This window comes from Lepidochelys kempii, chromosome 17, assembly GCF_965140265.1.
Source record: "Lepidochelys kempii isolate rLepKem1 chromosome 17, rLepKem1.hap2, whole genome shotgun sequence".
In the NCBI taxonomy this organism is placed as follows: domain Eukaryota; kingdom Metazoa; phylum Chordata; order Testudines; family Cheloniidae; genus Lepidochelys; species Lepidochelys kempii.
In genome coordinates, this window is record NC_133272.1 from 21,796,882 (window position 1) to 21,819,343 (window position 22,462).

Consider the following 22,462-nt stretch of genomic DNA (forward strand, 5'->3'; position numbering starts at 1 on the left):
AGAGCCCCAGTGACCATCCCTCTGCCTAGGAGCCGGAGGGAGATGCCAGCAGCTTTCCGGGAGTCACGCAGAGCTGGGTAGGGAGCCTGCCTGCGCCGCCAACCGGACTTTTCGTGACCCAGTCAGCAGTGCTGACCAGAACTGCCAGGGTCCCTTTACGTCCGGGCGTTCTGCTTGAAAACCGGACACCTGGCAACTGGGAGGGGTTGCAGCATGCACTCCCCTCTGAGAGCTCTTATCTCCCCTGTGCCTCTGGGGCAGGGACAGGTGCCAGGAACCCACACACCCAGGGAGTTGGGCTGCAATTGTATTCTTTTGGAAAAGAGAAAAAAAAGAACCAAAGATTTTCTAACCCCTAAACTCAGAATCCGTGCCGGGCCTTTGAAGGCTGCTCCTGATATCAGAGTCTCTCAGCACTGGGGCCATCCCTTGGTTTGCCCCTGTAATGCCAGCTATGGGGCTCTGTCACCAGCATTTTCACAAGACACCCGCTACCCCACGGGTGTTTTTGACAGGTGTATTGTGTACCCTGCAAACGCTGACAGAGCCCTTTGCTCCAAGAGGTGCTAAGTAGGCTTCCCATCAGAGACTTTGCAGCCACGCTTACTTAAACTCCCCGAAGAACTGATAGATGCAGCCTCTCTCGGAGCCACAGGGGAAGTGGAAGTTCTTGGTGCACTTGCTGCCCTGGCAGGCGATGGATGCCCCTTTGCAGCCGCACACACAGCAGGTCTGGAAACAACAGGACGATGAGCAGAACAGGCAGCAGCTCCCAAGGTCCCCACCACAGCCCTTTGGAAGCGAAGGGAATCCTCCGACCAGCTTCATGTCCTACATCCGCACCCGGTGGATCACTGTCCCAGCCGTGCTAGGGCTTCCGTGGAGATCACAAAGAGTCTCGGGGTGGGAATGTCACACAGAGCTGATGGGAAGCCACTTACCCTCCCACCGGGAATGCAGAGATTTCAAAATGGCATTTTGTCCCAGATTGGGAGGGGGGGTAGAAATCTCAGAATTGTTCGCAAAACAAAATCTCCCTTAAAGAGTTCCTTGCCACTCGTAGATTATATTGTAGGCTCTCAGAAATATAGGACTAGAAGGGACCTCCCCAGCCCAGATTAGCCATTAACAAAAGTCAAACCAGGAGACTCTAAAGGAAACGTTTGGATAATTGCCCATCCAACATCTGGGTGACATGGAGACGTTCCCACCAAACACTGTGGTTTTGTCAACTCAGCATTTTTCAACCAACAAACGTGTTGCAGGACAACGTTCGCTTGGCTCACATCGCACTAGCTCCTGTGCTGGCAGGAAGGGTGGGAGCCAGTGGCCCATGTCCTACCTCAGGCTCTCTGCACACCTGCCCCTCACAACTAGGCTTGCCAACTTTCTAATCACACAAAGCCGAACACGCTTGCCCCGCCCCCTGCCCTGCCCCTTCTCCGAGGCCCCGCCCCTGCTCGCTCCATCTCCCCTGCCTCTGGCGTTCGCTCTCCCCCACCCTCACTCACTCGCTCATTTTCACCGGGCTGAGGCAGGGGGTTGGGGCGCGGGAGGGGGTGAGGTCTCTGGAAGGCGCTCACCTCAGGCAGCTCCCAGAAGCAGCGACATGTCCCTTGGCTCCTAGGCGGAGGCGTGGCCAGGCCCCCATCCATAGGCACTGCCCCCACAGCTCCCACTGGCCGCGGTTCCCGGCCAATAGGAGATGTGGACCCAGCACTCGGGGAAGGGGCAGCACATGGAGCCCCCCTGGCTGCCCCTGCACCTAGGGGCCGCAGGGACATGCCATCTGCCTCCAGGAGCCATGTGGAGCCAGGTAGGGAGCCTACCAGCCCCACTAACCGGACTTTGAATGGCGCGGTCAGCAGTGCTGACTGGAGCCACCAGAGTCCCTTTTCAACTGGGTCTTCTGGTCGAAAACCAGACACCTGGCAACCCTACTCACAACCTCCTCGTCTTCCCCTGCTCGGACCCCCCACCTCTCTCCCTTCCCTGTGTAGATAATCCCCTCCCAACTAACTCCAGCCCCCACCACATTTGCCACCATCACATTGTTCTCTCGGCTTGTGTGTGATCCCCCTTCCCCACACCCTGGGCCTGGCCTTTGTCTAGTTCGTCGGTACACTCCTGGGGACTGGCTACTCCCCTGGGTCTGTACAGCACCCAGACAACAGGGCGCTGCTCTTGGATGGTCTCTGGGCACTACTGTAATCAACATATCAGATAATAATAATACAGCACGGCTCGGCCTCACCTTCCGAACTGCCCGCTTTAATTCCTGCCTGATGTCCGGATACAGGAACCCGTAAAATCCCTCCTCGTCCTTCCCCCTCTGGATCAGCCCGCTGGCGTGGTACTGGAACACAGGAGCGTGGGCACACTGTAACCTCTCTCCCCACCAGAAATTCCATCCCGGACCTCAGAAACCTCTGTGACCAAATTTTCACCCCAAAAAGTCGCCCCAAAAAGTTTCCATTTCAACAAATCAGCATTTTCTGATGAATTTTGGTTTTGGTCAGAATAAATCCCCACCAGCTCGAATTAACGATTCTAAATGAGCTGAGCTGCTTATTGGCTAGTAAGCCTGGGATTTGCAAGGGGTCTAAGGGCGTCACTCCAGCAACTTCTGTACACGTCAGAAGCTCAGCACCAACAAGCTGTGCTGGATGGGAGAACAGGGAGGAAAAGGAGCCATGGCGAGGGGGCTTCTCCCAGGTGAGCTAGGACACCGAACAATCTGCTGCTCTTTAACTTCGTTATAATAAGGTCCACGCTCTCTGGATCTCATTCTATATATTTGAATAAAAAGGTGTGTTCAACTGAAAATGCGACGTCCTTCATTTCGAGGGGTGCTGTCCCTCCTTCTGAGAATCTCTGCCCTTCCGTGTCTCTCTGAGAAGGAAGCTCTGGCCTCAGGCTATATCTGGTGCAGGAGCCTGACATGTAGTAGCAGCCCTGCCACCTGCCATGTACAAGGGGAAAGGGGAGCCAGAGCAACCCTGACCGTTTCTCTGTGGTAAACCTCATTTAAATCCCCCGTTGTCCAAGAGGGCAAATGTGAGGAAGTTGGTAAATGTCAAGAGGACAGATGCAACCACGAGCAATAAGCGGCTTTGGGTGCCGGTGAGGAACAAATCAGGAGGTTTCGTGGCTTTCAGTGTAATTCGCGAGGCAGTGAAGAGAAGGGGTTGCTGTCCTAGCTTGCATTCGACAAATCCTTTGATTCGGTGCCTCGCCATTATGGGTCTGTAATGCATGTTTCCAAGGACAGTACCAGCCGCACCTAGAAACTCATGGGATAGACACGTCTGAGCAATGCCGCTAATGAGGACAATGAAGGTCTAGGAGTGACAGTGAGGTGCATGAGCTCAGCAGGAGAAGCCAGCCAGAATTACACAAAGGTCTGGGCTCACGGCACAAAGAGATGGTCGTTCCTTTCCCGACAGCCACAGTGAGATCACAGCTGGAATGCAACAGCCAGGTCTGGGCAGCCCAGCATCAGGCAGAGAGAGGCAAACTGGGGGTGATGCAGAGAAAAGCAACCAATGGGCTGGATGAATTTGTGCGGAAAGGTGAACAGTGCTTGGCTGAATGATACCGACAGGGGACTAAAGATACTGGGCTCTTTAGTCTAGCAGAGAAAGGCCTGAGCCCACACAATGGCTGGTAGTTGAAACTAGAAAACTTCAGACTGGAAAAAAAAGATGCAAAATTTTAAGTGAGGGTGATTAGCCATTGGAGCGACTTCCCAGGCTCTGGGATGGACTCTCCTTCCCCGGAAATTTTAAAACCAAGATTGGACATGTTTCTACAAGATCTGCTCTAGTTCAAAAAGGGATTAACTCCAGGACGTTCTCTGGCACACAGGAGGGCAGCCTGGAGACGATCACAAGGGTCCTGCAGAGAGGAGCAAGCATCTCTCTGTGCTGCGGGATCTAGGAAAGGGCTGAATGCACCCAAGCAGGAGCGTTGAGCGGTGGCCCAAGGAGGTGCACTATAATAATAGCAGGTGAAATCTTGGCTCATGGACTTGAGTGGGGCCAGGACTCCACCCAGGGACCCTGCAAAGGGGGTGGTGGGAGTCTCATTGAGTGGGTCACTGAGATGCAGGCGGATCGGCCCAACCTCTCAGGAGAACCATCAGCCCCCGGGGAAAGAGAGAGTTACTCACCAGGCAGTTCTCGTGCACACACAGCTTACCCCGCTGACATTTCTGCCCGTAGGTGTCGGGGTCAGAGTCAGCCCGGTGGCAGAGCCCGCACTCTGAAGGGGAGGGAGAGGAAACGTCACTGAATCAGACAGGCTGCTCCTGGCACAGCAGCCCTGGCACAGCCATCCTGGGGCAGGGAGCAGTTACCAGGGACCAACAGCGACTCCCGCCGGCCAACGGGGGAATGATGCTGATGGGTGGCCAAGGGGAGGCCTGCCCGCTCCCCAGCTGGCTGTGACGCAGGGTCTCCGAGGGGCTGTCAGAGGGAGTCATACAGCAGCTTGGAAAGAGCAGCAGGCTGTGTTGATAGGAATGTGAACAGGTAAACTCACCAGTGCCCAGGCGTGTGCTGTGTACAGGGTGTGATCCACGTCCCGTGCGGGATTGTTACTTATCAGAGCTAATACGGGCGCTGGGTGCAGTACATCATGGACTCACATCCAACCCAGAGCCCCCCAGATCCCGCCAATGGATCCAGAGCTCCCCCAACACCCATCCACACCAGATCTGAGTCCCCTCCTCACAGCCAACCCAGAGCCCCATGGCCACCCCCAACGGCTCTGGAGTTCCCCCAACACTGCCACATACCAGATCTAGGTCCCCGCCTCTCACAGAGGGAATAATCTGGCCCGTTTGGGGGCTCCCGAAATCGCTGTCTCTGGGCTCTGCAGCCACTGCTCTGCACTGGAATGTGCCTTCCCCTTGCTTCACCCTCTGCTCCCCCTGCCCCGTCCCTTTGTTCACCGTCACCCACGGACTGCACCCTTCCCTTCCCCCTGCATGGTCTCTGTTACAACAGCGGTTCCCTCCCAGAGGGGAAGGCCGGCCCCACCCATGGACCCCTTCCTCTGGCTCCCCTGCATCGCTCGCAGCTAACAGCACTGGGACAGCGAGTGCCACCGGCCAGGGATGCGCTCACGTTGCCCCTGCTACAGCCCACCGCAAGGTAGTTTATTCTCACCTTCCTCCTTCAGCTTCAGGGCCTGGTGGTTCATTTCAGGAGCGCTGCAAACAACAAGAGGGTTTCATAGAACCATGGAAGATCAGGGTTGGAAGAGACCTCAGGAGGTCATCTCGTCCAACCCCCTGCTCAAAGCAGGACCAACCCAACTAAATCATCCCAGCCAGGGCTTTGTCAAGCCGGGCCTTAAAAACCTCTAAGGATGGAGGTTCCACCACCTCCCTAGGTAACCCATTCCAGTGCTTCACCACCCTCCTCATGAAATAGTGTTTCCTAATATCCGACCTCAACCTTCCCCCCTGCAACTTGAGACCATTGCTCCTTGTTCTGCCATCTTCCGCCACAGAAAACAGCCGAGCTCCAGCCTCTTTGCAACCCCCTTCAGGTAATTGAAGGCTGCTTCCAATCAGCTCCTGAGAAGCCATTGTGCTGTGACTACACAGTTGGATTCTAGTTGGGTTCATAGCGGTAGCTTTCATGAGCCAGCTAGTCCTAGCTTAAAGAGCTAGGCTGGGAGGTGGGCTCAATTCCTGCCTCTGCAACAGATGGCGTCTGTGTCTTTGGGCAAATCCGTTAATCCCTTCGTTTCTCCCACCAAAGGGATCTCATACTCCTTCCAACCTTTGCTTCTTCAGACTGTGCACTCTACAGGGCAGCGCCTGTCTCTCGCAGTTTGTTTGTACAGTGCCTAGCGCAATGGGACCCTGAGCTCTCAAGGTGCTGCTGCATGTGAGGAATGAGCCCAGTCTGGACAATTGAAAACTCCCACCTTTCCCGTGGGGGTTCCTGCAACTCCAACTGGGCCCCGTTCTGAAATCACCCTCAAGCTGGTTATTGGAGGAAGAGGCTTCCTTGACCGGGACTGGCCACGTTCCTCCACATTTACCCCAGACGTCGTTAGTCTCCACCCCACACAAAAACAGGAGGGGCCTTATCTGGTGTGATTTTGGTGATGTCTGTGGAAAGGTCTCTCCGCTGGGGCTGGAGGGCTCCTGATGGTCATTTCTGGTCCCTCCCGTACCCGGTGTGCCAGAATCCACGCGTCACTGGCAGGCCCTCCTGCGGGAGGAGTTATTGGGTGGTTTACTTGGACTGTGAGCTCCTCGGGGCAGGGACCATCCTGCAGCGCCTAGCAAAAGGCTCTACGGTAATACAAATAATAGTCATGTTCTGGCTGGTCAATAGAGTCGAATCTTTTTCCTTTTCCTAGCGTAAGCCACGTCCACCTGGCGTGAGCTCTGTCCCCATCTAGCCGTGGCTAGGCCAGCCGGAGATCGATGAGCCTGCTACAGCCGGAGCTACGAGAGCCACATCCTTGAGCTCAGGCGGTAGAGGCTCATTCGGTTCTGATCCAGAGGCCCCAGGTTTGATCCCCGTGGCTCACAACCCACCCAGCTGTGCTGGTGTTACACGAGTGAGAAAAGACCCTTAGGTACAGTCCCCCTTTCCTGCTCCCTACACATTCTCCCCACTCCCTTGCCCATAGGGAGAAGGTTAGTCCTGTGGTTAGGCCCCTCACTTGGCTCTCAGGAGACAGGTTCAAGTCCCTGCTTTCCCACAGACTTCTTATCTGACCTTGGCCAAGTCACTTAATCTTTCTGAGCTTTGGTTCCCCGTCTGCACAGTGGGGATTTTAGCACTGCCCTGCCGTGCGAGGTTGTGAGGCTAAACGAAGGCATGTGAGGTGCTCAGACAGGGTGGTGAGAGGGGCCAGATAAATACCTCAGATAGGTAGATCTGACAGGGGCTGTGGCCTTATTAAGATATCACCTACTCACTTGGTCTGTGGTCTGCTCTCCCCCTGCTCCTGGTAGCTGACCAGCGCAGTCCGGCTGTGGCGTGTCATTTCATTATTCACTGTGACACGGTAGCTGCATAGCTGGGGCTTTGCATTCGTTGGTGGGAAGGGCAGAGGCAGGGGCCCAGACCCCCGTCTTACCGAGGGAAAAAGCAATATTTACTTACGATTTCTCTAAATACATTTTTAAAACATCACACCCCAATCCAGGGACGGCAAAACAAATCTGCCCTTTTTCTTTCTTAACAGAAAGAGCCAACCTTTCCGTCCCTGGGCAGACAAGGAACAAACGTTGTGCGATAGAAACCAATTGGCTTCTCACAGGTAATGAAACAAAGCAAAGAGCTCAAAGACCAGGCAGCTGCCAGAATAATAATTCTAAGACACAGCTGACAGGAGGCCAAACGCTGCAGACCCCAAGAATCTCCAATCAGTGAAAACAGACTCACAAGTAGCCCGTTGTCTCTATGACCCACCAGTGACTACAGGGGACTCCATGAGGCTGTGACGTCCAGGGCTGGAGGGCAAGCACCTGCCAAGACTCATTTGGGATTATACCCAGCAAGAGCACAACTCCCAGAGCCCCCACTACACAATGGGGATGCAACACCCACTGCGTGCATCCCGGGGCTCAGCAAATCCGCCTTCCCCAGCAACGGGGCTACAGCAGGTTCCTAGCAATGGTGTCCCCATGGAGCGCTCCACCCAGCACTCCACTAAACATGCACCCCTGGGTTCTGAACGCTTTGTTCTCTGTCTCCTGGAGGCGCCAGGCAGGCGCTAGCTGGATCCTTACGGGCAAGGGGGGGAGATACGTTGGTGTCTATAAGGGAAGTGTCTATTGCTGAGTCTCACGCTAGGTCTCCTCCGGGGAAAGATTCATATCTGTGCCCAATGGATCTGGATCCAAATTCATGGCGGACACTCAGCAGGACTCCAGCCCTTTGCATGTGTAACCCAATCAGCGGGGGGCTCTGGCCCCGTCTCACAGGGGCGTTGGAACAGGTTTTATAGTGGGGGTGCTGAAAGCCACTGAACAGAACTGTAAACCCTGTGTATGATGGAAACCGCTTTAAGCCAGGGGGTGCGGCCCAGCACCTCTAGTTCCAGCTTCCCTGGTGCCAGCACCCCGGCCGTCTCACCGTGGTTGGGCCCCATATAGAGCTTGATGAGCCTACTACAGCCTGGACTACCAGAGGTGGGTCTTTTAGCTCAGACAATAGAAGGTCACGTGTTTGGACTCACAGGTCTCAAGTTCAATGCCTGGCACAGGGGTGTAGAATTACACATCCCTGAACACTCACCTGCTGCCCTCTGGGAGCCTGGTCTTGCAAGGGTTAAGTGTTGTCATGCACAACTCCTGTGGACTGCAATCGCCACAGCAACCAGGTAAATACACAGCCCATTGACATGTCACCAGTGACCTAGGCAGGAATCCAGGTTCAAACTGCCCCCTACTGGATGGGACCAGAGCAACTCAGCTGCATGTCACAGCGCTGGGCTCATGACAGGCCGTGAAGATTTGCCTTTCACTCCAGCGGCGCGGGCCTATGCTTTTGGAGCAGGGCAATCCGGTTCCTGTCCCCAGGAAGTTACAAGCCGTGCAGCCTGGGGACAGCTGCGTAATTCCTAGGTAGCCAGAGACTATATTTATACCAGGGCAAATTCATCCCCAGGATAATGCCAGTAACTTCAGTGGAATCACTCTGTGACTGATCCGGCCCACTGTGTCTTAGACATGGTGGATTTCTTGATGCTGTGTGCTGGGGCCACACAGAACTTCACAGCAACAGAGGAGCGAAAACTCAGAGCCTCCTGCTGCAAAAGCACCAGCCCCTACCACTGGGGCCAAAGGAAAATATTCCAGAGCTACGAGCAGTGAGGAGTCGAGAACACACAGTCAAGCAGAGAGCCCTGCAGAGAGCAGAGAGCCCTCTCGGCCCTGCAGAGAGCAATGAACTGTTATAAACTAGCCAGGGTCACCCAGGGAGTCAGTGATAGACTGGCAATAAAACCCACCCCACTGCCAGGACTAGACCCAGGAGTCCGGGCTGCCAGCCCATAGGTCTAGCCGACAAGTTACAGAAGAAGGTTAGGTACAAGGTCAGTCCAGAGGGCTAAGGCCAGAAGCAGCAATCCAGGCTAGCGTCACATCACAGGAACCATTCCGAGCTGATGAACTGCACCAGGTCCGAGCCAAGTAGGTCAGCCAAGGCAGGGCAAGGTGTCAGGAGCAGAGAGGGGCCAAGAATCAGGAAGGAGGAGCAAGGCCAGGTACCAGAAGGAGAGCTGGGGCCAGGACCCAGGAGCAGGGCTGGGGCCAGGAACAAGGCAAGGTAGCAGGAGCACACAGAAGGGCCTGTTGCAGAACCAAGCCAGAGATCCCCCTAGTTGCACAGCAGCCTCCAGGTGTTTCCCCTATGTCTTAAATAGCATGCCTGGGCCAATCAGGAAACACCGTGGGCACAGCCCCTCAGGGCCTCTGTGGGCGGGACATCCAGTGGGGCTTGAGCCAATAGGACTCATAGGTTGCAGTTCTCCCGTTTGCCAGAGGTGGCAGTATGAACTCAGCAGCTGCCGAGGAGCCACCAACCTGGCTTGCAGACCTGTGGATCCTCCCACCTGCTGGTTCTCAACTGGGGGGTCCTGAGTCTTGGGGAGGGGTCATGAACAGGAATCAGGGGGTCACAATCGCCCTCTCCTTCCCACGTTGCTAAGTCAGGGAGGGCCCAGTATTGAGAAGGTTGAGCCCCAGTGTTCTAACCCCCAGGGCATACTCCCTCCCCCATCCTTGACTAGAGCGGTTCACTCGTGACTCCAAGCCCTGCCCCACTCTGCTCCATTGCAGGCGCATCTCACCCTTGCTTTACAAATATAACGCGGTTTTTCAACCTTCTCCCTTTTACTTCCAGCTGCAAAGGGCTGGGGGTGGATTATTTTCATTGAGAACTGATATCGCCAGAGGCATGCTGCTGAGACCCTCAGCCCCCAGATCAGGATCACTCCTGCAAAAGCTTCAGAGAGACAGCCCAGAGCATTCAAAGGTGTGTAGGCCTAAATCCTAAATCCTCATTAACAGGCACAGCCGAATATTTCAATTGCATTTTGTATTTTGTTGGATCAAAAGAAATTGACATTGATTTAACTTAAGCACAAATAATTTAAATATAATAAATTGTTGTTCCAGTTCAGAAATAAACATTACAAATAATATATTAAAATAAACTCTTTGTGGGAGGAGCAATTGCCTCCCGCGACCCGCAAGGACTTTCGGGACGGTCGCCAGCAGCTATTGCCGTCAGGGGCTCGTCAGTTTTGTTTCACGTGCTTGACATGCTCCTGGACCCATCGTGCGTTGGGATCGGAGCAGACTTCCCGGCCTTTTTTCGTGGTAAAGCTGCAGAGATAAAAACTCAGTTCAGAATCTTCACAGGGAGAAGAAGGAAAGTGGATCCCCTGAGACACAAGCTACGGCCGAGCAGGTCGTGGAGACCAGCTGAGTTCTGTGTTGGCCAACAAGACTGAGCATTGCTAAGAATAGTCAGCCGGTGAGGACTCCGCTTTTGTAAAGGTGAAACCTTCACGGCACCTTACTGCGGAGAAGCTGAGCTGTGCCTGGCTGCACCACTGTCACTGGATCAGCGTCTCCAGCTTTGACGTTACCACCTGAGCTCACCCCAGCAGGTGACCTTACCCCGGTGCAATGTCCAGGTCTTGACATAAGGGACATCCTCCTCAATTCTGGTCCCACTGAGCCACTAGCCTGGCTCCATGCTGACTCATTTTTTCTTCCATGCCCATGCAATGAGTATCAGTGATCATCTAAAATAGTGCATATCCCGCATCTGAGTGACCCGGGGATCACTGCTGCAACCCTTCTTCTACCGCAGTCTGTCCCCTGCCCACCCTTTGTTACTCTCACTAGTGGTGTGCTTGCAGGTTAGAGCCGCAACAGGTGTGGCAATGCCCATTTACCCCAGGTGTGGCTCTGGCCCCGTCTGCCCCGACTGGAATGCTCAAGATACCCCAGCTTTCTTGCTGCCCTCTGAGGCCCTGCTTTCTGCTCAAAGAGAGCTGCAGGAGAATGCTTTCCCAAACCCCTGCTGATGAGTTACTCAGGGAACTGAAAGCTGTGTCAGTCCCTGACACAAGAACCCAGAGCAAGGGCTCAAGCATGAACCTTCTCCGTGGGTCTGCAAAACATCAATCCCGCCTTGCTCTCTGTAAATACCTATTGTCGGTATTTTGAAGGCCTCTAGAATTGTGGCATCCAAGGGTCACAGGGGAATGTGGAGAACTTCTGCATAATTGTCTTTTACCCCAGGATTAAAAATGCCTTTGACATTTGTTTCCCAAGAACCCTGCAGATTCCCTCCCCCATCCGTTCATCCTATGGGGTTGTTTCTCTGCATGAACGTAGAACGTCTGGCCGGAAATCATACTCACATTACAGCCGGCAAGGAGCACTTGCTGCTGGTGTGCCGGTACTTCACCACAAGGCTCCGTGGGATTGGCTTGGCAACATGGCTGAAGCAGCAGGAAGTTGGGGTGTTGACGCCATCTGGAAGGAAAGAAGAGACTTGCCTGACGATTCGCTCTAACCCCTCGCTGAAGGTGTCTGAGGATCTGAAGGCTTCTCCCGCAGTCCCAATCGGGTTAACTGACCCTCAGCTCCACCCCTCACTGTCACTGTTCCCGGGCATCTCAGAGCAGAAAGACCCCTGAGATCGTTCATCTCGACCAACTGAAGTTTATGGCTGTTTCGTGGGCTCCCTCCCAACCAGGCTGGGTCACTACAAGCCGCAGTGTCAGAATGGGGAGCGCACCTTCCTACACCTGAACCCACCTTGACGTAGTCCGAACCCCAGTGAAAGTGAGAGCTCCGAGCGCTGCAGAAAGGCAGAAAAGAAACAGGACTTACCAAGCTGAGAATGGACCTGGGAGCAGAGGGCAGCGATGAGAAGAACCGTGAAGGCAGCCACACAGACCTTCATGCTTCTGCTGGGAGAGGAGGAGTGGCAGCAGCAGAACCAGAGCGGGGATTCTTTCCAGTTCTCCTCGTGTCTCTGATGCTGAACCACAGGCCCTTGTGCCGGCTTTATACAGCGGCGTTTTAGGGAAACGCACACATCATGCCAAGTCAATGATGACACACAGAGCCAAATTTTGCTGAGTTGAGAAATCAAAGAGGAAGTTGAAATCTAGAGTGACTCTCAAATTCCGTTTCGGAGTTTAGGTCATCAAAAGTCCTGGAAAAAGGACAAAGGAAGCGAGGACATGAGTCCATTGTGGTAATGGTGGCAGGTTTGTCTTTGAACTAACAGACCTGCCGTTGGCGGGGACTAGGTGTGACACAAGACTCAAAATGAAATCTGAAGTCTTGAGTCCCTAATTCAAATCCAGCCCAGGTTATTGATGACTGAAGGTCATTACAATAAGCTTCTGGGGACAGGAACCTACTGTCTGTGTGAAGCTCTTTGGGGTAGGGGCGTCTTTTTCTTCTCCACTGATGGGGATTCCACAACCTGCCTTGGAAACCTGTTCCAGAGCTTAACTACCCTTATAGCTAGAAAATCTTTCCTGATATTGAACGTAAACCTCCCTTCCTGCAGATTAAGCCTGTTGCTTCCTGTCCTACCTCCAGCAGACCTGGAAAACAACTGGTCACTGTCCTCTTTGTAACAACCCTTCACATATTTCACGACTGTTATCGCATCTACCCTCAGATTTCTTTTCTCAAGGCTAAACGTACCCAGTTTTTAAAACCTTTCCTCATACATCACATTTTCTAAGCCACCTTTCTTAAAGTGCAGTGCCCAACAATGGACACAGGACTCCAGCTGAGGTCTCACGAGTCCCGAGCAGAGCGGGACAATTCCCTCCTGCGTCTTACATACAACACTCCTCTTAATACAGCTCGGAATGATATTAGCCTTTTTTGCAACTGCTTCACATTGCTGACTCTTATTCAATTTGTGATCCACTCTCACCCCCAGATCCTTTTCAGCACTGGTACCTAAGAGTTAGTCCCCATTTTGTAGTTGTGCATTTGATTTTTCCTCCTGAGGTGTAGTACTTGGCACTTGTCTTTACTACATTTCATCGTATTGATATCAGACTTTTCCAACTTCTCAAGATCTTTTTGAATTCTACTCCTGTCCTCCAAAGTGCTTGCAATCCTTCCCGACTTGGTGTCATTGCAAATTTTAGAAAGGTTTCAGAGGAGCAGCCGCGTTAGTCTGTATCCGCAAAAAGAACAGGAGGACTTGTGGCACCTTAGAGACTAACCAATTTATTTGAGCATAAGCTTTCGTGGGCTACAGCCCACTTCATCGGATGCATGCAGTGGACTTTTAGAATTTTAGAAAGCGTACTGTCCCTCCATTGTCCGAGTTGTCGATGACAATGTTGAATTGAAAAATACTCTGTTTTCGCTGAAAATTTTCAAGTTTTCATTGAAAAACCAAAACTCTGAATTTGTTTGCAAGGGGGGAGGGAACAAAAGCTGTTTCCCAGCGAGCTCTACCAATCATGCTTCAGTATGGAACAGTGATATTCCGATGGCTGCCTGGTGACCCTTGTGTGAAATGAGTTAGGGGAGGGGCCCAGCCCCATTCCTGGTGGACAAGAGCCTGCATCACAGGAAATACTCTCACAATTCACACTTTCTTGATGGCAGGTTCTGCAGAGAAGCTGAGGACTGAATCGGCCACGTAGACTGGTTCTCCTCCCAGCCCAAGATGCACTTTCTACTGATCAGGGTCAAAGGCTCATTGGTGAGGCAGTTCTGGGACTATTCTAGGCAAAAGCAGAGGATTTAGGGCTATCGGTCCAGCACCTTTATTTGTAATTTAATTAAACATCTCAATGAAATGCAAGGGACATGAATAGACTTTACTTGCCTATGAGTTCTACTGAGGCCATCAGTGATGACAGAGGATAATGGCTGGATGCCGTGGGTGCCGGCTGATTAAATGGACAAGAGCTAGAAGACTGGCACCATCCCTGCTTTTCTGTCCCTTTGTTGCACTGCTGTTGGAATGAGAGGCCGATTGGTGGGCTTCGAACTAACACGTGAACCCGCTAGCTTCCATCACCTGGCTTTTGACCCTTGAGCTGTGGAACTCAATGGCTGTGACCCGCTCTGCTCTGCTGGCTGACAGCATGGAGCTAAGGATTCGGAGTGCTTGGGCTTTGATTACATTTAGGGCTTTCCGGCTTTCATGCCAATTCCTGACCTTTTTATACAGAGACACACCGATGGATCTGACACCTTTGAATTATCCGCTGCATTGTAATGTGTAGCTTGGATCTGAAAAGGGCCTCTGCAAAAATCTGCATTCCCGCCTTCCCAGCTTAGTGTCTCTTGGAGCACAAAGAGTTTTCTGAGTGCTGGCCTTGCAAACTCAGCCTGAGATCCAAGAGAAGTGTGGGGCTGCTGGTGTGCAGAGATCATTGCCTACCATGCTGACAAATATTGTCTCCTTGTTGCCTTGTACTCCCCTGTCTGTCTGTATCCATCCATTGTCTCTTGTCTTGTACTTAGGACAGGGACTGTCTTTTTTTCTGTGTTTGTACAGCACCTTGCACACTGGAGTCCTGTCCAGGACTGGAGCTGCTAGGCTGTTTAGTGACACTGACAATAGGTTCTTTCCATTTTAGCCATCAGCAATGCTTCAACATCCTCGGTAATAAAGGTCCTGTCATCAACTCTGCCCTCTGTGGCACACGATTGCCTTCAGTACAGAGGGCAGAGGGGTAACTCTGTGGAACTGAGTACCCCATTCTGTTACCATGCTGGTCTCTCTCTCTCTCGCAGTTGTACTGCATTGGAAGGGTTAACTAGAGTGAAAAGCAGAAACAACTCATGTTAGTCACTGACCCATCCCTGGTCTGAGTCTGATACACCACCCGATCTGCCAGGCAAGAAAGGGCCCCATGCACTGTAGCTTTAAGTGTGTGGTTGGTCATTTCTATTTCAGCCAGTCTCTTCTTATGGGCTTGGTATCATTAATGATGCAATTTGTATTTGATGGCGGCGGAGTTCTGATTTGGGGTTCAGTTCTGGGGAGTTTGGGGGTGGGGGGAATTTGTCAATAGTAAATGCTCTGTGCTAACAAAATTACACCGGATAAAGAACAGAGGAAGGTAAGGAGCTGAGTTTCTCAGCTGGGCTTTAAATGTGGCTAAATTTGATCCAGAGGCTGGAACTTGAAGCTAGACAAATTCAGACTGGAAATAAGGCGTAAATTTTTACCAGCGAGAGTAATTAACCACTGGGACAACTTATCAATCAAGACTGGATGTTTTTCTAAGAGCTTGGCTCTAGGAGTTATTTTGGGACAGTTCTCTGTGAATTCTTGGAAGGTTACAACAAGCGCAGAGTCACTGAGAGATTTCTCCTGACCTCAGAACTTCCTCTGCGTGCAACCAAACAGGCACGGGAATCGCAGGCAGGATCTGAGCTTTAGGCTAAGGAAACCTCACACACTTTTCAAATAACCTCTCCTGAGCTCCTTACTAACCAGCTCTGAGGACAGGAGGCAGCTCTCCAGGTGCCGAGACGTGCAGAGGTTTGGGCAGGAGAACATCTCGTTGCTGCCTCCGCCTGTCCTTGCCCCATTTCCAGGCCCCCCCAGCTCTCCCCAGAGCCAGCTTCACGCATGTCGATTACAGCAGGGCAAGGGAGTGGCCATGGCAGCACCAACTCCAGGGCCACTCAGCAAGAGCAGAGCTGGTTGAGTCCCACCAAAAACTGGGATGCTCATGGCTGGGAAACCGTGCAGGAAATCTGAGCAGCCTGACTGGGCCTGAGCTCTCACGAGGGGAGAGAAGGACTCTTTCTCTCTGGGGACAGGTCGGCAGGCAGGTGGGGAGTGGGGCGGGACTGTGTGCGACTGAGTAAGTGATGGGCAGGGGACCTGGCCTTGTTCTTCTCCCTTCACATCTGACACGCTTTGGGGTCTCCCTGAGCACGACACAGCCCTGGCTAGGGAGTTCCCAAAGCCAGCCAGGGCCCCAGAGCCAAGCCCCATGCCAGGATCATCAAAGGCTGGGCGACTCTCCGACACGTATGGGCCAAGTGCTGCATCTCTCCTGTTCAAGACCCATCCCTGCCTAGGGAAGCCCCTGGAGCAGAAAAGATGGGCCTGTGGTTCCCAGACCCGTTCCGTGGCTGGGTGGAGGAGGATGGTCTCATGCGAGGGCTCATTCAGCAGTGCGGGGAATGTCAGGTAGCTGGTGCAGAGCCATTGTCCCAAAGGATCTCACAGGAATGCAGGACTGAAAGGGATCTCCTGGGTCACTGCTTTTGCAGACAGCCCTGTCCTATCACCCACTCAGGGCTGGTAGCCAGTGCTCCCACTGGGACGGGGGGCATGCTGGTGCTTTTGTCGTTCCTAGAGCGCAGAAGAACACGTGGAGCAAACGCTCGCACTTGGAGGGCAGGGAGCATCTCTTGGGAAAGGCGTGTCCCCATTTCACGTTGCGGGGGGGCAGCTGTGTTCACAGTGGGGGGGAAGGAGACCCTGCCATGTGTACTGGCTGGAGGCAACTGGTTGTGAAGTTGGTCCAGGGGAAAGCGTAGAGACATGGCCACCAGGGGCCTAACCCCCTAACCACGAGGCAGCACCCCCAGCGAGCACCGTTCATCACAAAGGCCTCTGCCCCTCCGGCATGGCTGCAGGAGAGCAGAGTCTTGGGAGCTGGGGGGGGGGGGGGAGGACAGTGAAAGCCATGGCGATGGCTGATGCCGCCCGTGGCTCTGCAGTCTCAAAGCCCTGCCTTAGCCCCCACGGATGTGACTCAGGCTTCCTCAAACTGCAATGGTTTCCACTCAGAAGGGGCAGGATATCCAGCCTCATCTGGCACTGAGCCTCGCGCTCAGACAGAGTGACCCAGGCAGCATCCACGGTCATGGTCTCCCCACCCCCCTACTCCAGGCTGAGCAGAAGTTCTCCCCAGCCTCCACGGGGAGTGCCCCAAACCGGCTCAAGTCGCCCAATCGCTGCCAGACGGACAGCGCTATGGCTGGCACAGAGTCACTGCTCCCTGTGATGGGTATGGGCCGGCAGGGGCAGCAGGTCTGTATAATTTTTAGAGGTGCCCAGAACGGGTCCAAGTCTCGCCTCGCCCCACACCTGCCTTGTAAGCCGATATATATATTTTAAAATAATGAAAACATGGACTGGAAGCTGTAAGCATTTAACAGTTTCCCTATATTGCACAATGTGGGAGTGGGGGTGGGATGAGGGCTCTGGCTGGGGGTGCGGGCTCGGGGGTGGGGCTGGGGATGAGGGGTTTCGGGTGTGGGGGGGGCTCAGGGCTAGGGCAGAGGGTTGGGGTGCAGGGGTGAGGGCTGCAGGGTGGGGCCGGGATGAGGGGTTCACGGTGCATCACTGCACATGCTCCTCGGGGCCGGGCCCCTCTCAGGACCCGAAAGCCCCCTTGCCTCCCCTGTAGTGGGTGAAGGAGGGGGAGGGGGCTACCATCACATGTGGCCTCCGCCCCTGCTGCAGCTTGCTGCCCCTCACGGTAGCCTCACGGGGGATGGGGCTGCCCCTTGCCCAGTGTGGGGCAGGAGTGGTGGCTGCAGGCGGGGGGAGGGAACGCGCATCACATGGTCAGACAGTCACCCAACCCCCAGCAGCTGCTCAGGTGAGGTCCAGACTCCATCCCCCGGAAGCCCCCCCAGCATCGCCTCCCGGTGGGTGCGGGGCAGGGGATCATGTGTGCGCCCCCCCCCCTCCGCTTTTGTGCTGTAGGCAGCAGTGGCCACCGCGGCCACCGGCAAGGGAGCGCAGAGCCGAGCTGCGGGGCAGCCACCCGCTTGAGGCAGGGATGCTCTGGGGCCCGGGGGAGGCGCACGTGGGAGGCAGGCAGGGCTAGGGGAGAGACCGGGCTTCAAATATTGGTGGAGCCGGGCCCCCAGGCCCTGAATATTCCTGGAGCCCGGGCACCACGGGTCCGTTCAACTCACCGCCCCTGTGGGTCGCAGGTCACCATTAGTCACCTTGCTGACAGCAGCAGTTCCCCATGTGCCCCTCGCAGCTAGGGCAGTCCATGGCGTAACACCAGGTCTGAATCGGACCGCTGGTCTCCCCCGGGTCTGCAAGAGGACCCAGCTTTTCCAGGTGAGTAACTGTGCAAGGGGCCATGAGAGAGGCAGGAGACGGAGTTAGGAAAGTAAAACCACCCTAATTGTTTATTTATTCGTCTTATCACAATGGCTCAGCGGAGCCTAGTCAAGGACCAGAACCCCGGTGTGCTAGAGACAATCCCATTCTCCCCCGATGTCTAATTACAAACTCAGAATTCACGCCAGGAGGCTACGAACTCTGGGGCATGAGTCACGAGTGACTCTGGTTCAGAGAGGATGTGGGGCAGCGATCAAAGATAAGAAATCAGTACACACATGGAAAAACAGGGAGGTTAGTGGCAATGAATATGCGTTAGAAGTTAGGAAGAGCAGGCAGGCAGTAAGGGATTGTAAGTATCAATAAGATATCAATGGCCAAGTGGGCTAAGGACAAGGGGGAGGAAGTTTTTAAAATCTGTCAGGAACAAAAGGAATCCTAACAACTGTAAAGGTCCCTAGCCAGACAGAGATGGTAAAATTGTTTCTAGTGATATTTTTCACTAAAGATTTCTGTTCTGCATCTGGAATAAAGCTGGATAGTGTATGTGTCTCATATAACATGATGAAATATTTTCCAACCGAATAGTAACTGAGTAACTAATGTTAGACAGCTTCTACGAAAGTTAAACATTTTCAAATCAGCAGCCATGGATAATTATTTATTATCGGTCGTGCTGTATGACCTGGGGACCCCCACGTGGACTAGGTCCCAGTGTGCTAGGCGCAGGACAAACACAGAACAAAAGACATTCTCTGCCTCGAGCAACTCACAATCTAAGTATAAAGACACCATATGGATACAGACAGACAGGGGAGTACAAGCCAACAAGTAGACATTATCAGTCAGCACGATAGGCTGTGATCTCTACACGCCATATTTACAAGCAAGAGATTTAAAGGAGTTGGAAGTTTAAAACAGCTCAAAGTATTTGGCTGTCCAAAGAGAAGTCGCAGAGGTGACTTGTTCATGGTCTATAAGTGCATCCACATGGTGATGATTTCTGACAGCCGAGGGCTCTTTAATCTAGCAGACAAAGGCAGAACAAGGTCCAGTGTCTGGAAGCTGAAATTAGAAGAAGTCAAATAAGGAATAAAACTCAGCATGTTAACAATGAAGGGAATTAATCATTGAAACAGCTTCCCAGGGAACGTGGTAGATTCTCCCTCACTTGGTGTCTTTAAATCAAGGATGGATGCCTTTCTAAAACCGGTGCACTGGTGCAACAAACAGTTACTGGATTCAGTGCAGGAATCACTAGGTGAAATTCTTGGGCCTGTGCTACGCAGGAAGTCAGATTCAGTGATTCTCAAGCTTTTGTACTGGCGACCCCTTTCCTAAAGCAAGCCTCTGAGTGCACCCCCCCTTATAAATTAAAATCATATTTTATATTTAACACTATTTTAAATGCTAAATTTATAACTCTGTTGTTTAAAATGAATTTACTTTTCTCATCACTTTTAAATTAAAACTAAACCACATTTTTACTGAATTATTGTTATAAGCAGAACAGGGGTTTTTAAATAGTTACTGTTTAATACTGGGAGTGTGAGGAAACTTGGCCAGTCTCACTTTTCACAGCAGACTTTGCACTCCGTTGCAACCCTTGCTTCTGCCTTCAGAGCTGGGCAGCCCCCCACATAATAACCTCGTGACCCCCTGAGAGGTCATGACCCCCAGTTTGAGAACCCCACACTAGATGATCATCATTGTCCCTGCCACCCTTAAAATGTATTGACATGAAATCAGAAGACACTCAATGATCTGGATCAGTACAGACTCTCCGCAGAGTGAAAGCAGAGACGCGCCTGAGAAGTGAAACTGCTGAGTTAGTTACCACACCGGGCCTTGCACAATGTGACCAGCTGGCAACTGACACTGATCATTCACAAAAAGGAAGCCAGGGCCTCATGATTGCCTTTCCCCAGAGAGCAGAGACCAGCTAAGCAAAGTCAACGCAGGCTCATCCCGCAGAATGTCATTAAAACTTTTGCACTTTGGTGCTGAGTTTCAGCTTCCATGCCAATGGAATGGGTTCTCTAGGGAGGTGGTGGAATCTCCTTCCTTAAAGGTTTTTAAGGTCAGGTTTGACAAAGCCCTGGCTGGGATGATTTAGTTGGGGTTGGTCCTGCTTTGAGCAGGGGGTTGGCCTAGATGACCTCCTGAGATCCCTTCCAACACTGATATTCTATGATTCTATGCTATGATTTCTCATAAACCATCAAGGTGGCTGTCTAGAACAGGAGAACCCTCCACCAAACTTCTTGCTGCCTTTTAATTTAGACATCTAAATGTGTGTGCACCATGAAGAAGGGATCCCTGCCCCATGAGGGGATTCCCACTGGACAAGAGAGACATGTTTCAGGATAGGCTCATTAACTTGACCCTATATCAAGAAGAGCCCCGTACCCTCAGTCTGAGTGAAAGAAACAATTAAACCAGAACAAAAAATAAATGCTCCAGGAGAGAGAGCACAGAGTGTGTGTCTCCTCTGTCTCACCAACTGGCAGCTCTTTAGAATTTAAAGGTACAGCTCACAGAAAACAAGGTCATAGCAGTTATCATCTAGGTATACCACGCTGTGAAAGACTTACTCAACAGGAGCCCTCTCTAAAGCATTTCCTCCTCTGTTGCCAGCTACAGATTTAGTCCGATACCTATCAGTATTTGATGGCATATGTGGTGACCAGGTGAATTAAAAATAAAACAGGGCAGAGATGCATAGCCTGTGCAGAAGTTATGCCAGAATATTGAGAGATCACAATCAAAGATCTTTCATGGGATGGAATGTTGGCACTATTTCAGCAGGAAATTTATTGTGTGGCCTACTGGGTACACAGGCCCAGAGCTAGTTGGTGTCATTTGATGGCATTGTGGCAGAGCCAAAGATTTCGTACTTTCTCCTGACAATGCCCAGAGGACAAATACTACAGTGATGAAAGGGGAACCAGAGTCATTGTGATATCAGTTTCCTATCCCCACTTATCAGTGTGGGGGGAGGTGATATTCTGGAGGTGGCAAAAATTGCAGCATAAAGGGGCAGATCGTGCATTTGCTTCATGCAGGTGCGGAAGAGGGGGATCTTTCACCCACGCCTTGTATCCCTGTGCTGGGGCCGATCACTGCTAAGGGAAGCAGTGCCTGCCTATGGCTAACACCTGTGGTCTGGTAGTGGGGACTGCACAATTAAGGGCTGAGCTTCCCAGACAGAGAGTCTGAGCAGGGCACAGTGAAGCTGCTGTTGTTAGCTCATGCTGAACACAGAATAAAGGAGAGATTTTGCATGCACTTTGAGCACTGAGTGATCCCTGCACCCCACCGATGGTACTGTTAGTACCATGGGGAGTGTTGGGGTTGGGGGATGCTCCTCATGCAGTCAGAGCAGGATCAGTCCCTAGAGAAATTTTTTCTTTCGGACTGTTGCATTTTGTGCAGTGATCTTTGCTGCCTGACCCCACATCCTTTCCGCTTTTTGTGCTGATCAGATACTTTTCTTTAACCACATAAGTAACCAAAGGGGGAACCCTGGGCTGTACTGAGTCAGGGAAGATATGAGCCACTACGATTATATATAGCAGGTTTCAGTGAGGAGAAACAAGAAAAGCTCATTAGGGAAAAGCCTAGTATTCCCTGGGAACTGAAAGTGCTTTGGACAAGAGACTCATCATCAGTTTATGAATGAATTGAACAGTGTCTCTGTTGTCCATGCTGTGCATGCCCTGCCCCTGCTGACTGTAGGTGCCTCCTACTTACTCTGTGCCATGTCCCTTGCCAATGCCCGTTACCCCCATACTTTATCCCTGCTGCTTTCTGACAATACCATCTGCCACTTCCCACCAAGCACCTGCCATGCAAGCCCCACATCCCTGACAGTGCCCACTGAGCCTTTCTCCCTGCAACCACAACCACCATGCCAATGCCAACTACACAGGCACAGCCGGACGGGATCCAGTCAGGGGTCCAGCTAGCCCGGTATCCAGTCTCCTACAGGAGCAGCACCAGAGCCTTCAAAGACAGTTGTAAGCCCACCCTCATTGGCAATTGTGTAAGAACCTGACCCAGGGGAAATTCTTTCCCGACCCTACAGTTAGTGGCTGGTTTCTGTCCAGAAGCAGGAGGGTTTATCCAGTTTAAAAAATAAAATAAGCATTCACCTACTTTATGTAAGTGAGGCTAGTCTCATTATCCATGTAAATGTCTATGTGTTAAGTTCTTGCCTTCAGTTGATATCTTGTGGCAAGGAGTACTGCAGGCTACTTATGCCCCATGTACATACGACTCTGAACGCTAGGGTACAGATGTGGGGACCTGCATGAAAAACCTCCTAAGCTTATCTTTACCAGCTTAGGTCAAAACTT

At 52.4% G+C, this 22,462-nt stretch overlaps 1 protein-coding gene across 1 annotated transcript; it reads right to left on the minus strand.

Moving 5' to 3' along the window:
• Positions 1-10,075: 10,075 nt before the first annotated feature.
• On the minus strand, positions 10,076-12,040 carry LOC140899559 (C-C motif chemokine 3-like). Its single transcript, XM_073315274.1, has 3 exons — positions 11,891-12,040; positions 11,416-11,530; positions 10,076-10,366 (listed from the first exon to the last, which is right to left on the minus strand). Exons 1-3 carry the CDS (start codon positions 11,961-11,963, stop codon positions 10,279-10,281), a joined length of 276 nt encoding a protein of 91 aa, XP_073171375.1. The 5' UTR covers positions 11,964-12,040; the 3' UTR covers positions 10,076-10,278.
• Positions 12,041-22,462: the final 10,422 nt, after the last annotated feature.

Coding starts and splice junctions, on each gene's coding strand:
- LOC140899559 (XM_073315274.1), bottom strand. CDS start 11,963: ATGAAGGTCTGTGTGGCTGCCTTCACGGTTCTTCTCATCGCTGCCCTC. Junction 11,531..11,890: donor CCAGGTCCATTCTCAGCTTG/GTAAGTCCTGTT, acceptor CTTTCCTTCCAG/ATGGCGTCAACACCCCAACT. Junction 10,367..11,415: donor TGCTCCTTGCCGGCTGTAAT/GTGAGTATGATT, acceptor TTATCTCTGCAG/CTTTACCACGAAAAAAGGCC.